We start from the raw sequence: 14,365 nt of genomic DNA, 5'->3' as shown, positions 1-14,365 counted from the left end.
TTGTTTCCGTGAAAATTCCTGGACTGAGAGCAGTAAAACAGAGGATTCAACACCCTGTCTGTAATAGTAGCTCTTTTATGTTTTGACCACCCAGCTCCTAGGAGATGCTCTTGACCGTATGATTCTCATCAAGTCTTTACTTTCATGTAAGTCACAGGATTTAAAACATGCTTTTTGCAGCCTCTAGTATTTTAGAGGTTGCTTATCTTTATTAGATGCTCTTTTCCTTCAGGCTTTCTGCTGACAAGCGTTGTTAGCAGCTTCTTGGAGGTCAAGTTGAGATGGCTTGCAATCCATGTGATTAAGTATGAATAATCCCTTCTCTGTTCAGCCAAGTAAGCACCTCTGTGAATCCCAATGAGGTTGCTTACTATTAAGCATGTGGTGAAGTATCTTCTTGGACAGGATGGGATTGTGCACCTTAGAGACTTGGGACTGTGTAACAGCCAGTGTTTTGTTCTGAAGGTAATCGTGTCCCCACAACAGTAGGTACACATCTATAGGCATACATGAATGTTAATGATAATTGATGGAAAGTTAGTGAGGTGTTGCAGAGATTGATCAGAAATCTGAATGCAATTCAATTTGATCACCATCTTTGAAAGGTTTTATCTTACTTTTGCCATACCAGTGCTGCTAACCAGAGCACTGAGTAAGCTGCTCTCGGGTGTTTGTTCCTTCTGTGCACTCTGTCTTCACGTGTTAATTTTTTGCCTTTGTTTCACTAGTGCTGGATTTGAAGTGGGGGTGACTGTATCCACAAAGCTGAGTTGAAGTCAGATGGACATAGATGTGAGCCTCATGGTGTTGTTAAGCCCCCTAGCTCTGTGCTTGCACAGGTGCCCAGTGGTCAGTACTCACCTAGAGAACAAGGCTGTGGGGCAGGCACAGGGCTTGTACTGATGAAAGTGCAAAGGTCTTTCTGTCAGGGGTTTTGAAATTTAGTAGCACACGTGTCAAAGGAAACAGTCAAGTGCATTAGAGTTTGGAGCTAATGGCCTTCCTGTGGAGTGGGGTTTGTGCCCCTGGGCGCAGCCTCTCTCTGCTCCGCAATAGTGGCCCCTAGTGCAGGTGTGTATGAGAGTGGCCCTGCCTGCTGCTGTCCTACAGACCAGCCGGGCAGAGCCTGCATCGTGGCCATCGCCACGAGGCTGCCCCACTGGGCTTGCCTCTGACTGCCGGAGCTGTTCTGAAGCCCCACACCCCTCCGGCCACGTCTGGGAATGAGTTAGGCAGTGCCAGCATGCATTCGTGTGCATGCCTGAATCCTAGCAGAATAAAGGTGCTTCAGTTTCCCGAACAGCCTTTCTGCAGGCGGTTTGCCCACAAGGCCACGGCCGCAGCGCTCAGGAGATGTGGCCTTAACCTTCGCCCGAGGCCCAGCCGCGATCCTGCCGGATTGCGGAGCCTTGCGGAGGAAAAACTCATTTCATGGAGCGCACAGGCAGCAAGTCTCAACAGGAGCTTGCACTTTGCATGGCCGGGGGAGGTTTCTTACATAAAACGTTTGCTCTGTGGAGCAGGACAGTGCACTTTCCCTGCCTCTGGAGCCTCGCTGCAGCACGCCCACCTCTCTGTAACATCCCAGGTGGAAGGGAAGAGCCCTGGCATTTCTGTACAGGCAACTTTCAGCTACGGCAAGGGGAAGGCTGTCTGCCCGGGCCTGCAGCTCAACCACACTCGTGCAAGCTGCTTGTTTAGGAGTGGTTTAGCTTTTCACTTTGGGGATTTATCTCAACCCCCCAACGAGCAGCCTCTTGGGTTTCTCTTCCGACTTCGCTGGGCGTTCCTGCGGTCACCGCCCCGGGCCTGGCCTCCTGCTCCCCGCCCGGGGGGGGCAAAGCGGGGTGCAGAGCAGCACCCCCTGGGCCAGCAGGGGCCACCTCCACCTCGTACCGCTGCGAAACCCCCAGCAATTACAGCTCGGGGTGCTTTTCACAGCCAGCCCCGTCCTAAACTCCCCGGGGGAGGTGGCTGCGGCACCGGGGGGAGGGGGGGGGGGGGCGAGCCTGCTGCCCGGTGACTCACCCGCGGGCTGCGGGGCCGGGCCCGGCTCGGCTCGCCTGGGCTGGGCAGGGCTCGGCCCGCCCCGTGAGGATGTGACGCCGCCGGGGCCGCCCCCTCGGCGGGCGAGGCCCTAAAACCCGGCCCCGGCCGCCGCCGGGCAGCGCAGGAGCCGCGGAGCAGCGCGGCCATGCCCGCCCCCACCGCGCACCGCAGCCTGGCCGCTGCCGCCCCCGCCGGCAAGGCCAAGCTCACGCACCCCGGCAAGGCCATCCTGGCGGGTAAGGGGGCGAGGGGGGGTCCCCGGTGGCCGCAGGTGGAAGAAAAAGGGCGGTGGGAAGAGGCCGGGGGCGTGCCCGGAGCCGCCGGTGCCAGCGTGGGCATCCGCGCCCCTCCGCGGGGCCGGGGCAGCGCCCGGAGGAGCGGGGCCGGGGGTCGAGGGCAGCCCCCGGGAGCCTCCCCCTGCACCTCCCTGGGGGCTCGCACGCCCTCCCGGTGTGTGGGTGCCCCCGGCGCTGATCCCCGTTCTCCTGCCCTTCCCCGGGGGGTCCGGGCGGGCTCGGAGCGCGGCGGGAGTCACGGCGCTGCCTCCCGCTGGGGCCGGTCCCAGCCCCGGGCTGGACGGAGCCCGAGGCGGCGGCAGGCTGGGTGTGCTGCCCGCGGGCTGCTCCGCGGCTCCGTCCCTCCCCTGCCAGGCGTCTTCTGGTGGGACGGTGCCCGGAGAGGAGGGGAGCACCTTCCCTGTGAAACGAGCCGTCGCCGCCTTCGCCCGATCCGCACGCCTAACGCTTTTGTGTTTTCCAGCCGGTTCCCCCCTCCTGCGATGGTGCCTTTGTTCCTCTGCCCAACTGTCAGCTCCCCGCCGAGGCCGAGCCCCGGCCTCCCGCAGCAGAGGCTTGGCCGGGGAGGCTGTGGCTGCCCTCACGGCTGGGTGCCGGGAGCCCAGCTCCGACTGCTCCCCTCCTGCTGCCCCCTGCCCCAAGTGGATGAGGGCGCTGGGGCGTGCAAAGGGCACCAAAACCTCCCCCGGTCACATCCTGCCCGGCCGGAGGACTGGGGTGCAAGCAGGGGGCAACTGCAGTCAAAGGAGCCTTGTCCAGCAAAAACCCCAGTGAGGGTACAGGCTGCCAGCTCGAGCTCTGGATCTGTGCTGCCACCCCCCTTGAAGTGGGGAGTTAGCTCAGCCTTGCTCTTACATCTTCTATTTGGAGGCCTTTAAAAGAGGGTTTAACCCAAGTTTAGGATGGGGAAGGACAGGCTGCTTGCTCCCACCCAAAAACCCCAGTCTTTCGCAGCTTGCTGCCCATGCACAGTGTGTTGGGTTACTGCTGCCTGGACCCATGCGTCAGGAGGCTTCCGCAGCTCCTGTGTGCGTCCCTGATCGGGGATCATCAGCTGTAGGCGGCTTAGCAGCGGGTGCTGGAGGAGGCTGCAGCGGGCCTGCCCTTCCCTTCCCGGCCAGGGCTCCTGGAAGCAGTTCTGCTCTGAACCAAGGGGCCCAGGGGCTCATCCAGGCGCTGGGCTGTGCAGCCCAGCACAACGCTGCACATGCCTGTGCTCAGAGGAGCCCTCCTGGGTCCACGTGAGGCTGCGGAGGTGGAAGAAGGGCCCTATTGAGATGCTAGTGCTCTCCTTGCAGACAGCAAATCAGAGTAATTGGTTAATGGGCAGAAGTCCAGCCTTGCCTCTGTGGCATCTAATTGTGTTACAGAACCATAGCAGAGGCAGAGCGCCGCCGTTAACTCGCTGCATCCCGGGCTGCTCAGGGGCGCGCTGCAGTCAGGGGGTGCCCGCACTGACCCGAGGGCGTTCCCTGACCTCTGCCAGTACCATGCGTGCCTGTGACCTCCAGAGCTCTGCTTTTTGGAGAGCTGGAGGTGCTCAGGCAAGACCATTCCTACTGGGCTGTGCTTCATCTGCCTTGCACTGGCTGTGTTAAGCATCCTGCTGCTCTCCAGCCCCAGGTGCACATCTGCTACTGCACCCTGCATAGCCCAGACCCTCTGCCATGGGTCCCTCTGCTCCCTCACACCGCCCAGACCCGAGCAGCATGGGTCTGGCACTTCTTAAAGGATGCCAGCGAAGCTCTTGTGGCCAGGAGTTCTTCATTGTCACCGCAGACAAACAAAAAGTTAAAAATTAATTTGCAGATGGGCCCTCCTGTGTCCAAGTGGTTGCTGTGTGCCGGGGCAGCCGTTCACCTCGCTGAGGCCACAGCGCCTGCACCTCTGCTGAGAGCGCTGCTGGTGCCGCGTGGCCGGGACGCACGAAGGCAGCCTGGCCGTCCTGTGTGGCACTGCCTGGATTTGGCCTTAGCGGTGCTGTGGGCATCAGCACGTGCAGCCAGCGAGGGGTGAGCTGAGAGGATGTGGGTCCCTGCCACTGCCTCGCCCCCTGGCCCTGAGCCACTATTGCAAAGCTCTTCTGGGGCCCTGGAACCGGATCAGAAGTGAGACGTACAGCTTTGGCGTGACTTTGTCTTGCTGAAGCTTGGTTAAAAGATGGATAACTGTGCAGGCTTTATGCTGAGTGGGCATGAGCTGTTTCTTTCTAACTCGCGTGCTGGCTGTTACCTGGTGTGGAGCTGGCACGGTTTTCCCATGGGCTCTGGCTGGTCTGAGGGCCAGCTTGCACTGTACTGCTGGGTGAGCTGCTAGCAGGGAATCCAGCCACGTCTCCCTCCTCACAGCAAGCTTTTGGTTTCATTGCTGCCAGCTTCCAAGCCCCATGGGGCTGCTTGTTCCTCCCACAGTGCCAGGCACTGCCGTTCCTCTCACTGAGAGCTGGTCGCAGAGCTGGCAGGGGCCAGACCCAGAGCTCTCCAAGCACGTTTTTTGGGCTCCGCAGTGCTCAAGGCCAACCCGCAGTGGGTTCGTCAGAGCCCCCAGTTAGCAGACAAAGCCCCGCACTGCTGCGCTGCTCATGAGAGCTTTGCTCCTGGTTAGCAGTGGCTGCCTGTTGAGAGGCTTTGCCTGCCCTGCCCAGAGTTAAGTACAGACTGACTCTGTTTTTAGCTGGCTTTGAAGCCTGGGGTCTGTTCCCTCCCCCAGAAGGACTGCCTGCATGGTACCTCTGCACACTGTCCCTGCTGCCGTGTAATCCTGCCTCGCCGGGGAGCAGCGCTGCTGGATGCTGTCCTACGCAGCACTTGATTTGGAAGGAGCTGGCAGTGGTCGCGGCTGCTGCTCTGTTGTTTGCTGCAAACATCGAGTGCTGCTGGAAACGGCAGCAACATGTCCTTGGAGCGGGGCAGGAGGGAGAGGGGCTCCTGCAGGCAGGAAGGGAAGGGCACCTCAGCAGGGAGTCGAGGGGCAGGTTAAGAGTGAGGTAGCAACTAGAGCTTTAGTTTCCTCTTTGTTTATCTCTTGATGCAATCTTTCTTAGGAAGTGCTATACCTGCCGAAGAGAGGAGTCCAGGACTGGGTGTGAAAGCCGCTCCTTACAGGAGGCTCCTTCCTGAGTGTCCCCAGTCCACCAGGGCACTCCTGGAGGGCAGCAGTCATCCTGCCCAGGTCCTGCTCGTTCCCAGCTCCTCTGCTAGTGCAGCTGCTGCGGGAGCTGCCAGCAGCCCCAAGGCCGCGGTGGGGAGGAGGCTGACAGCCCCCGGGCTGCAAAACCGCCTCGAGGTGCTCAGAGGCTGTGGTCTGAGTGAGCTGTGTGTGAGCTGGGGCTCAGCCCAGGCCTTTGGAGCATGCATCACCAAGCTGTCCGCCTGCCTGGTGCTCTGCGCCTGACGCTCTGCTTGCTGTTCTGCAGGGCACCATTTTCTGTGGGCTGACGTAAATGGTGGGAAAGAGCCGTCCGTCTTCCCGGCGGCACTCAGCAGCGCGAGCTGACAGCTCGGGGATGTTGCAGTGTCTCCCGTCGCTGGCGGCCTTGTGCGGTGCATGCCAATGGGAGGCCCCCGCTCCTGCACAGACAGAGAGCGGTGACCCCATGCTCGGCCTCTGGGGTCTCTGGGTTGCCTCCCTGTCAGCAGGAGCTGGTATTTTGCTGTTGTCTTGCCATGCTCCAGTGCTTGGTATGGCACAGCTTCCCTGTGCTGGCAGCTGGGGAGCAGGGACTGTCCCCAGGTACCGGCAGTGCTCCGTTATCCGTGCCCAGCTGGAGCTTGTGGGGGAATCATCGAACAGCCCCCAGCTCTGATGTCAGCTCCCTGCTGTCTGTCTTCAGAAAGATTTTGGACACTTAAAGGTAGCCTCTGGAGAGGGGCGGTGGAGCAGGGAGCCAGTGTTCGCCCTGTGCTGCTGTCACCACTCCGCTCACAGCTGGTGACACCAGCGTGGAGCTGGGACCGTGGTCTGCACGGGGGGGACGGCGTGAGGGCTGGTTGAGCCAGGGGCCAAGTCAGATAATGCTGTGACTGTCAGCAGGGAAAACAGCTTCTGCCATTACGCTCACAGCCGAGGCGCTTAAAATACACTATAAAATGTTTTATTACAATATTGGCCCATTCAGAAGCAGCTGAGATGAATGAGCAAGTTGTGAAAGGCCGGCCTGTTGAAACACGACAGCTCCAGTAAGATCAGGGACAGGTTCCCCCATCCCAGTCCCCAGCACTGCCTGCAGCGCTGTTGGCACAGGGTTGTTTGCCGACATGGGGTACGGAGGCAGTTTGTGTTTGTGCTGCTGTGCGTGCCCCCAGGGCTATAAGGCTTTCTCCAGCCTGTCCATAGCCTGTCACGGTGACGAAAGTGCCCACGTGTGTATTTACCAATGCAGATGATGAAACCCTGCGCGCCCCACTGGCCTTGCCCGTATCAGATGGGAGACCTTCCAGGGCCCCGGCCCCCAGGGCAGCGGATGGATGTTTTCTGAGAAGGGCTGACCGGTTGCAGGACACTTTCCCCATTCAAACAACACCATGGGTAGTCCTCGGGTAACCTGGTTTCGAGGAAGCGGCCGTGCTGAGCGCAGTCCTGCCTCTTGCCGCCGCTGAGACCCGCGGAGCAGCCCAGCCTCGGCCTTCCCCAAGGATGGGGCTCCCAAGGGGCAGATGTGGAGCTGTTGCTTTACGGGGTGTGCTGCAGGAGGAGGTGGCCAAATGCGGACCATGAGGTCCATGAGGTGCTGGTGCCGCCCCAGCCAAAGCCATCACCTTGGAGGGAGCTGGCCAAGGCCCTGTTTCTGGGGCCCAGATTTTGGGGCCTGGCTCTCGGGGCCCAGCTTTCCCAAGGCCGTTGCACAACGTGGCTCACAGCAGCGGAGGGTGGAGCCCGTTGAACCAGTTCCCCCGCGGCACACATCGGAGGGTTTCTCCTCCACCCGGTTTAGCCCGGTTGTGTAAATCAGATGGCGCGGAGGGGCCGGCACGGCGGCGCGCCACAGGGGGATTCGCTGCTGCTGGGGCTGTGGGAGCCACAATGAGCTGCCAGGCCATGGTCATGATTCCTGATTTTAACGCCCTGCTGGACTTTGATTTTTTTTTTTTTCCCATCTCTGAAGGCTAACCAGGCTCAAGGGGAAGGGCACAAAGTCCCCTCGCAAGGGGAAAAAACCATGGGCACGGCATGCACCAGGCACACGGCCTGGGCCGTGACCCTCAGCTTGCAGCGTAGACCTGTGCCTCCCATGGGGGGAGCATGGGGCTCGGCTTCCCCGATGTACCAGGGCCTGTGCAGGGCTGAAATCCGTCTGTTCCCCACACGTTGCACCACCTGCACCAGGCATGGGTCAGCCCTGTGCTGCCAGGGCCTCAGGAGTAACATCCTGAAAGGAGCTTGTGAAAGCTGAAGTCAGGAGGAGCTTTTTGTATGGAAATCAGGTGCTTGTGTGTCTTCGTGGGAAACTGCCCTTGAAAAGGAGAGTCTGGGATTGCTCTCCAGGTGCCTACTTCTCATCAGAGCCATGCAGGCACCTGCTGCTGGTGCTGCAGGACCAAGGAGCAAAGCAGGTCAGCACAGCCCCTGGTGCCTGCCTGGCTCACAGAAAAGGCGATGGATGCCTGCCAGGGCTTTGCGGGGTCTGGCAGTGCTGGGGATCTTCCCCCAAGGCCCAGCTGTGTCCTCCTGCCCCCAGCACCCATCCCTGTGGGACGGGACGGTGACAGTGCTGCTGGTGTTCCTAGGGCCCCCGAGGGGCTGCTTGCTAACAGTGTTCAGGGGCCCCGGCATGGTTGTGAGCTGTGTGTGCTTGTGCCCGAGCCGCGGGGCAGTGCCCTCCTGCTGTCCCCAAAAACCCTTTTTTTCCTTCCTGCCAAATCCCTGTGGCAGTGTCCAAGAGCTGTGGCCCAACTCTGTCCTGGCCCACCCAAAAAGTGAATTGCATTTATTCTGGGGAAGTAATGCCAAGCGTGTTTTTGACAGCGGGTGCCCTTCTCTGCCTTTCCACTGGGTCTGGGTGTGCTGGCAGCGCCTGCGGGCTTGGTGCAGGCGGGGAGCAAGCCCCGGTGCCGGCGTAGCCCCCCCACTGCATCCCTGAAGGACGTCCTTGTCCTCTCTCCATCTCATCTAGCTAATGGCTGAGAGCCTTGGCTCTCGCTGGCCTGCTTGCTCTTTCACCTCCTGAGCGATCGCTGCTGTTGGTGCTGACTCCGCAGTGTTGCAAGAGCTGAAGCAGCCGGTTAAAGTCCGGGTAAACAGGTTGCAGGGCCCTCTGCACCCCCGGCGAGGGAGGGCGTGTTGGAAGGACCCGGTGCTGGGCTGGCTTGCAGGGGATGGGGTGATTTATTTGCATAGAATAAGGTTTCTGTTGGAATAAAACAGCGTGGGGAGACAAAGCTGAGACAGCGGGGCAGGACCTCTGCTTGGCTTGCCTGCCTGCCTGGCTCGTGTTGCTCTGCTGCTCTGCAGGCAGAGGAAAGGAGGAAAAAGCTGCCCAAAGCTCAGAGTTCCCACGCTGTCCTGGCATGCCAGAGCTGTATGTCCTGTCCCAAAGTAGCCAGGGTGCTGCAGAGACTCTGTGGTGCCTGGGCATGGCCCTCCCAGCAGCATCCCTCCCTGCTGCCTCTGGTTGCTTTGTCTGCCCTGCCCTCAGGTGCTGCTGTTCCTGGGCTGCGGTTTGTTCTGGGCGCTTCCCTGCTCTGGGAGCTGCCGGGGCAGCAGCTGGTGCCGGGGGAACGAGTGGGAGCAAATATTGACAGCTCGTGAAGCGTTCACAGCCGCAGCAGAGCAGCAGCGGGGAGCGGCGCATTGCTCGGCGTGCCGGAGGCTGCTGCTCTCACGTCTCTGCTCACAGGGAGTCAGGGGCGGCTCCGGAGGGGAACAAGAGGCCCCTGTGTGTGCTGGGGCTGGCCCCATGTCCCCTGCGAGGGACGATGCTCTTGCCCCCTGCATCACTCAGAAGAGTCCTTTTGGCTGGCCCCCAGCGGGGCTGTTTCCCTCTCCTTTCAGAAGGACGAGTCTGAGATAGGGCAGTGCTGCTGCGGGTGCTGCCTGCTGGCATGCCGGGGGCTGACAAGGGCAGTTTGTGCTGGATTAGAGGGGGCTGTGGGTGCCAGGGCCCTGCAGGTTTCACCCTGCAGTGGTGGCAGCTGCTGGCTTCAGCGTCTGTCTGCTAGGAGAGGAACTGAAACACCGCAGGGCCTTGCTTTTGGAAATTGCTCTGCTCTGGCTCCCACGCTGGGAGCTGGCATGGCACGACCCCTATGTGCCCAGCACTTTGGCACCCTCCCGGTGCTGGTGTCGAGCTCCCATCCTGCCAGCTCGGGCTTCCCAGCACCCCCGGGCGCTGCCACAGCCAAGGAGCGGCCACTGTCCCCTATCAGCGTCGCCTTGCTGGGCACGTTGCAGTGCTGATAAGTTGAGCTGTGTTCTGCTGTGCAGCGCGGGGGCTGCGTATTTTGCTGCAGACCAGAATAACCCACTGCCTGCCTCACCCTGCTCCTGCCCCAGGGGCCAGTCCCCGCTGGGGACACCCTGCGGTGTCACCCAGGGCCATGCAGGTGAGGCTGCGTGCTGGGGAGCCGAAGTGCTGCTGGAGGAGGCGAGATGCAAGAGCTGTTTGCCAGGAGCAGGCACCAGCATGCAGCAAAACTGGGGTTAAACCCCCTCAGCCTGTGCAAACCCCCCGGGGTCGGTGCTGCTGCTCCCAAAGCTCTGAGCACACAGGATGATGACGGTGCCCAAGGTGCTGGTGTGGCCTTGGGCCGTGCTGTGCAGGGGGGATGACATCCTCAGCCCCTGTAATCAGCACACGGCAGCCTCCTCCGCATGTTGCTGGCAGGGCAGCCGGAGGGGGTTGATTATAATGGTGCCTCTGTGCTGGCACCGCATTGTCTGCGAGTGGGCTCCCGCTGGTGCTGAGCTGCTGGAGAGGGACGTGAGGAGGTTGTGGGGTGAGCTCCGTGCCTTGCAGTAGGAGCAGGGGTTTGGATGGGGCATGCGTGATGCCGTTTGGCTGTGTTGGATTTATAAATGGCACCTCGCCTCCGGGCTGCAGCCGGTTGGTGAGGGAGCAGTAGTTTCACCGAGCACCAAAACAGGCGGTTTCCAAAGGAAAATGCTCGCTCGCTGCGTGCTTTTGGTAACCTGGCCCTTCCTGGACAGACAGCCACCATGTCCATGGACCTCATGTCCATGAGGTCTGGGGCCAGCACAGCGCTGCTGCAGCCCAAATTTCCCCTCCTCACTTCCAGGTGGTCTCGCCGGAGGGATCGAGATCTGCATTACATTCCCCACCGAATATGTGAAGACGCAGCTGCAGCTGGACGAGAAGGCCAACCCGCCCCGCTACAAGGGCATCGGTGAGGCTGGCGGGCCTGGCGGCTTCCTGGGGGGGCAGCGAGCAGGTCTAGGGGGGGTGAGCACGGTCTTCTTTGGCGCGTTGGGTGACAGTGACACCGCTGTGCTCTGCCCCAGGGGACTGCGTGAAGCAGACCGTCCGTGACCATGGCATCCGGGGGCTGTACCGGGGCCTCAGCTCGCTTGTGTACGGCTCCATCCCCAAGGCCGCCGTGAGGTAGGTGTCCCCTGCGCCGCGGGGGGGTCCCCGGGCTGTGCTCAGTGGCATTCTCACAGCAGCAAAGCGAGGGTGGCTTTGGGCTCGGCATCCATCCCTCAGCGGGGTGGGTGGGCACCCCCGGGGTTGTCACCGCGGCCTCTCCGCAGGTTTGGCATGTTCGAGTTCCTCAGCAACCAGATGAGAGACGAGAAGGGCCGGCTGGACAGCACGCGGGGCCTCGTCTGCGGGCTGGGCGCCGGCGTGGCCGAGGCAGTGGTGGTGGTGTGCCCCATGGAGACCATCAAGGTGGGGGCAGACGGGGGCCCCGGCTGTTGTCTCCTCCCTGGAGGAGCCCCTGGCCTCCTTGTCTTGGCCAGCACCAACGCTCCGTCTCCCCGCAGGTGAAGTTTATCCATGACCAGTGCTCCCCCAAGCCGAAATACCGCGGCTTCTTCCATGGCGTCAGGGAGATCGTTCGGGAACAGGGTGAGTCGCGGGGAAGCGGCAGCCTGGCCACCCACGTGCTGGGGGATGGGCAGGGGCTGGGACCCGTGGCTTGGAGGAGGTCAGCAGCAAGGTCTGGTCTCTGCCCGAGGCTGCAGAGCTGCATGGGACCCCGTTGGGGTGGGTGGGTTTGGGATGAGGCTGGGAGTCCCCTCTAACACCTTCCCTCACCGCAGGGCTGAAGGGGACCTACCAGGGCTTAACCGCAACCGTCCTCAAGCAAGGATCCAACCAGGCCATCCGCTTCTTTGTCATGACATCCCTCAAGAACTGGTACAAAGGTACTGTGTCCCCATCCCCCTGCTCCCCAAGCCCATCTGCAGGCGTTGGGCTTTCCCCCCAAATCACCCAGCTTTCAGGGCTCAGCCTCTCGTGATGGGGCGTGATAAAAGCCAGGGGAAGGGCGCCCTGGCTCTCAGGGGCTGAAGGGCCCTGGTGCTGAAGCACCACCTCACCTGCCTGCTGGCAGCCAAACCTGGTGGCCTTCTCCGTGAGCTGGGCTTTGTCACCACCTGTCAACCTCTCCTTCTCTCCAGGGGATGATCCCAACAAAGTCATCAACCCCTTCGTCACAGGGGTGTTCGGAGCCCTCGCAGGAGCTGCGAGCGTCTTCGGCAACACCCCCTTGGACGTGGTGAAGACCAGGATGCAGGTACGGCACCAAGGCCCAAAGATGCCCCACAATCACTGTTCCCACCAGTCAGTTCATCCTGACTCACTCCAGCTCTGCATCACCCCTAAATCCCCCCCCCCCGGGTGCCCCAACTCCAGTATCTGACCCTTCTTTTTCCTCCCCGCAGGGGCTGGAAGCGCACAAGTACAAGAGCACCTGGGACTGCGCCTACCAGATCATGAAATACGAGGGACCCCTGGCGTAAGCCCTCCCGCAGGCGTGGGGCCGGGGCTGGAGATGGGTGGCAGCAGGGTCAGCCCGAGCTGGGGGACAGGCGAGGGTGAGGGGGGTGAGGTGTGACCCAGCTGTAGGACAAGGGCGATGGGGGCACTTGTGGGGCATCCCCTTGACTCCCACCCGCAGCCACCGCCCTCTCCATCCCCGGCAGGTTCTACAAGGGCACGGTGCCTCGCCTGGGCCGCGTCTGCCTCGACGTGGCCATCGTCTTTGTCATCTATGACGAGGTGGTCAAGTTCCTCAACAAGGTGTGGAAAACAGACTGAGCAGCGCGGGCTGGGGCGGCCGCGCGCCTCCGCCGCCACCACGAGGCTGCAGCTGGAGAGCGATGACCAAGGCCGGAGCTGCCGCCGCCGCCAAGGGCCCAAGTCTCCCACACGTGTCTGCGGGCCGGGATCACCACCCGGCCCTCCTGTCCCCCCCCTCCGCCATCCCGGCAGCCTTTATTTATAGGAACAAGCTGTGGAGCAGTTTAAATTATTAGTTGTGCACGAGCATGGCCGGGGAGGCGGGGGCAGCTGTCCCCCCGTGCCCCAGGCTGTGCCCGCCCGGAGGACGGTGGCGTTGTGTCCCAGGGGGATGCACCAGCCCCATTCCCCGGTTGGGATGAGCCTGGTGCTGCCTCCTCGCAGCCCCTGGTTCTGCACCCCGCAGCACCCCGGCAGCCAGCAGCTGCAGCCCCTCAAGCTGCTGGCTGCTTGGGGCTGCTGAGAGCCGTGCACGTGCAATGCCCCAGCGCTGCCCTTGGGATGCGCCGGGCTCCCAGGCTGCTGGGGGTGCAGCACCTCACCCCAAGTACCCCTCACCCTGGGGTGCTGAGCAGGCACCACCCAAAGTCGCCCAGGCCCTTAATTTCTTTACCTGGGGGCCAGGACCGGGGCGAGCCGGGTGCCCCCTCCACTTGCGGTTTACAGTTGAGACGCGTGCGAGAGACGGGGCGAGGAGGCGCAGCCCCCGTCTCAGACTTGGCCCCTTGGCACATCCCCTCAGCCAGGGGCGACCTCCGATGCAAAACCCTTCTTCCACATTCCCCCCCTGCCCTCCCGCCGCCTCGCGTTCCGCTCCCCGAGGCGGCCCCGTAGGTGACCCCGTAGCTTTCGGAGCTTCACCCCGACCCGCTGCTAACACCCGCGCCGCAGCCTTGCCCTGCCCCGCGCCGGGGCTCGGCCCCTCCGCGATCGTGCCAAAACTTTCCCCCAGGGGAGCGGGCGCGGGGCTCGAGCTGCCCTCCCCTCGTGCTGTCAGCACCGAGCACAGCCTTAACACTAGCGCGGGAGGGCCAAGGAGGAAAGAGGAAAGCCTGGGAGCGATTCCCCTGGGGCTTTCTGCTTTGAAGCCAGTGAGTTGTTGTTTTTTTTATTATTATTATTATTATTCTGTTTTACATTCGCAATTTGAATAAAATCAGTCTGGCTTTAGCGGCCTCTGGTGTGCGGGCGGCGCTGTGCGGGGCAGCCCTGGCGCCGTGGGTGCGTGCAGGATGCGCGCCGCGCTGTCCCCACGGTGCTGCGGTACTTGGGGGCTGCTGCTGACCTCCCTGGGCTGCTCCCTGCGGGGCCTGGCTGCCCCTCGCCACACGGACGGGGTTTGTCTGCGGTGTTGGTCGGGTCCCAGCCTCCCTGGGGGTACCCGGTGCACCGGGACGTGTGCTGGGCTGTGAGACAAATCCCCAGGGCATCGCTGCTCTGCCTCCCCAGCCAAGGGAAGCCCTGAACCCTGCCGGGGGCTTTTTCCAAGTGAGGGGGCGATGCCTGGGGATACCAGTACCACTTGCCCAGCATGTGCAGGTGTCCGAGGTCCCAGGGGTGGCAGCGTGATGGTCCCCGGGCTGCGCCACCACCTCGGCGTGGCTGGGGGCTGGGGGCTGCGGGAGGGGAGCGGAGCTGTAGCAAGCCCTTCCTCCCCTTTGCTTTGCACGACCCCCGGTGGGGCTGGGGCTTGTGCCGTGGCATCCTCGCACCCGCCCGTGCAGTGCAGAGCCGGGGCGCTGGAGCAGAACGAAACGTGCTTGATCCCCGCGTCCAGCTGAGGGGCGGCGCAGCCCAGCTCCCCCCCGGGGGGGACAGC

General features: G+C 62.2%; 1 protein-coding gene across 1 annotated transcript; it reads left to right on the top strand.

The window, feature by feature from the left end:
• The first annotated feature begins 2,125 nt into the window (after window positions 1-2,125).
• Window positions 2,126-13,721, top strand: SLC25A1 (solute carrier family 25 member 1). Its single transcript, XM_035340143.1, has 9 exons — window positions 2,126-2,285; window positions 10,580-10,687; window positions 10,803-10,902; window positions 11,052-11,190; window positions 11,286-11,370; window positions 11,565-11,669; window positions 11,925-12,040; window positions 12,189-12,262; window positions 12,450-13,721. Exons 1-9 carry the CDS (start codon window positions 2,195-2,197, stop codon window positions 12,562-12,564), a joined length of 933 nt encoding a protein of 310 aa, XP_035196034.1. The 5' UTR covers window positions 2,126-2,194; the 3' UTR covers window positions 12,565-13,721.
• Window positions 13,722-14,365: the final 644 nt, after the last annotated feature.

Source organism: Oxyura jamaicensis, chromosome 15, assembly GCF_011077185.1.
Source record: "Oxyura jamaicensis isolate SHBP4307 breed ruddy duck chromosome 15, BPBGC_Ojam_1.0, whole genome shotgun sequence".
Lineage (NCBI taxonomy): Eukaryota > Metazoa > Chordata > Aves > Anseriformes > Anatidae > Oxyura > Oxyura jamaicensis.
This window is presented reverse-complemented; position numbering and strand designations above follow the sequence as displayed.

Excerpts from the sequence above, each read along its gene's own strand:
- SLC25A1 (XM_035340143.1), top strand. The coding sequence starts at position 2,195 with ATGCCCGCCCCCACCGCGCACCGCAGCCTGGCCGCTGCCGCCCCCGCC. Across the intron at positions 2,286-10,579 it reads CGGCAAGGCCATCCTGGCGG|GTGGTCTCGCCGGAGGGATC; the intron begins GTAAGGGGGCGA and ends CCTCACTTCCAG. Across the intron at positions 11,670-11,924 it reads CCTCAAGAACTGGTACAAAG|GGGATGATCCCAACAAAGTC; the intron begins GTACTGTGTCCC and ends CCTTCTCTCCAG.